The sequence below is a fragment of the Egretta garzetta genome, unplaced genomic scaffold, assembly GCF_000687185.1.
Source record: "Egretta garzetta isolate BGI_Z169 unplaced genomic scaffold, ASM68718v1 scaffold407, whole genome shotgun sequence".
Lineage (NCBI taxonomy): Eukaryota > Metazoa > Chordata > Aves > Pelecaniformes > Ardeidae > Egretta > Egretta garzetta.
In genome coordinates, this window is record NW_009260183.1 from 50,671 (window position 1) to 52,333 (window position 1,663).

Genomic DNA, 1,663 nt, shown 5'->3' on the forward strand with positions numbered 1-1,663 from the left:
CCCAACGCTCCCCAACATCGTCTCCATGTTTGGGACCTGCAGGTCACGGGGGGTCGGGGCGAGGAACTTCTCGTCCCTCTCCCCTCCGCCGCCGGGAACCTTTTGGGTGACCTCAAAACGCCTCTCGGAGTGGCTCAGGGTTTCGCGGGCTGTTGCGAAACCACGTTTTCGCGCAGAAAACGGCCTGAAATTCCCCTTCCTCCACCCCACCCCACCCCCGCCGCTTCCTTTTCCATCCTTCACCAGGCCGCGCTTTTTCAGACGCGACCTCCCGGCTCGGATCGCGGAGGCCCCGACGGAGGTGGAAACTCCCCACCGCCGAAATCAATTGAAATAAAGAATTCAGCGCGGCGAAGGTAAGCGCGACGGCCATGGCCGAGCACGACCCCCTGGAGAGCCTGCGGAAGGAAGCATCCTGCTCCATCTGCCTGGATTATTTCAGCGACCCGGTGTCCATCAACTGCGGGCACAGCTTCTGCCGCGCCTGCATCATGCGATGCTCGGGAAAATCCGACCGGAGGTTCCCTTGCCCCCAGTGCCGAGGAATCGCCCAAAAAAAAAAATTCAGGCCCAACCGGGAGCTGAGGAACCTGGCGGAGATCGCCAAGAAGCTCAGCGCCAAGGCGGGATCCGTGGCCGGGGTGGGCGGCCTCTGCCTGAAGCATCAGGAACCTCTCAAGCTCTTCTGCCAGGAGGACCGGGCGGCCATCTGCGTGGTGTGCGACCGCTCCCACGCCCACCGCGCTCACAGCGTTGCCCCCATCGAGGAAGCCGCCCAGGAGTGCAAAGTAAGAAATCGCAGCCATTTTTGGGGGGGGACCCCCATTGGAGGTTGAGGTCCACCAGCCAGGGCCTTCTCCACCTTCCTTCCCATGGGAAGGACATCCCATAGGATATCCCAGGAGAGGACCCCCATCAGAGGTTGAGGTCCACCAGCCAGGGGCTTCTCCACCTTCCTTCCCATGGGAAGGACATCCCGTAGGATATCCCAGGAGGGGACGCCCATCGGAGGTCCGTTGACGTCGGCCGTGGGACGTAGATGTTCAACCCCGGGGATTCCTAAGGCGTGATTCCTCTAAACCCAACTCCCAGCGGGGCGGGGGGGAAATCATTCGTGTTATTCCTGGGGACGGCGGAGGGGGCAGAGGGTGATGGTTTTGGGTGGAAACACTGATGGGATGCAGGGGCAGATTGGGGGACCTGATGAAGGGTAGGAACACAGCAAAAAAAACCTGGCTGGGTAGCCGAGCCTGGAGAGTTGTGGTCAACGGAGGTCAACCCAGTTGGGGTCGGGCACAAGTAGTGTCCCCAGGGCTCAGTGCTGGGGCCGGGCTTGTTTAACGCCTTCATCAACAACCTGGGCGAGGGGATCGAGGGCACCCGCGGTGAATTTGTAGATGACACCAAATTGGGTGGGAGTGTGGATCTGTGGGGGGGAGCAAGGGTCTGCAGGGGGAGCTAGGTAGGTTGGGTCCATGAGTTGGGTCCAACTGGATGAGGTTCAACAAGGCCAAGGGCCGGGTCCTGCCCTGGGGTCACCACAACCCCACCCAATGCTCCAGGCGTGGGGCAGAGGGGCTGGAAAGCAGCCTGGTGGAAAAGGCCCTGGGGGGGTTGGTGGAGAGGGGGCTGGATAGGAGCCAGAAGGGGGCCCAGGGGGCCA

At 62.0% G+C, this 1,663-nt stretch overlaps 1 protein-coding gene across 3 annotated transcripts in view; it reads left to right on the forward strand.

The window, feature by feature from the left end:
• Window positions 1-1,663, forward strand: part of LOC104129175 (zinc finger protein RFP-like) — a 22,098-nt gene that overhangs the window by 14,348 nt on the left and 6,087 nt on the right. For 2 of the 3 annotated variants that reach the window (XM_035897428.1, XM_009642090.2), the window contains exon 1: window positions 13-788. In XM_035897428.1, the coding sequence (XP_035753321.1) occupies window positions 372-788 (417 nt within the window). In that variant the 5' untranslated portion in view covers window positions 13-371. Of the gene's footprint in view, window positions 1-12; window positions 789-1,663 lie in introns of those variants that run through there. The other variant, XM_035897429.1, reaches the window with a different exon arrangement.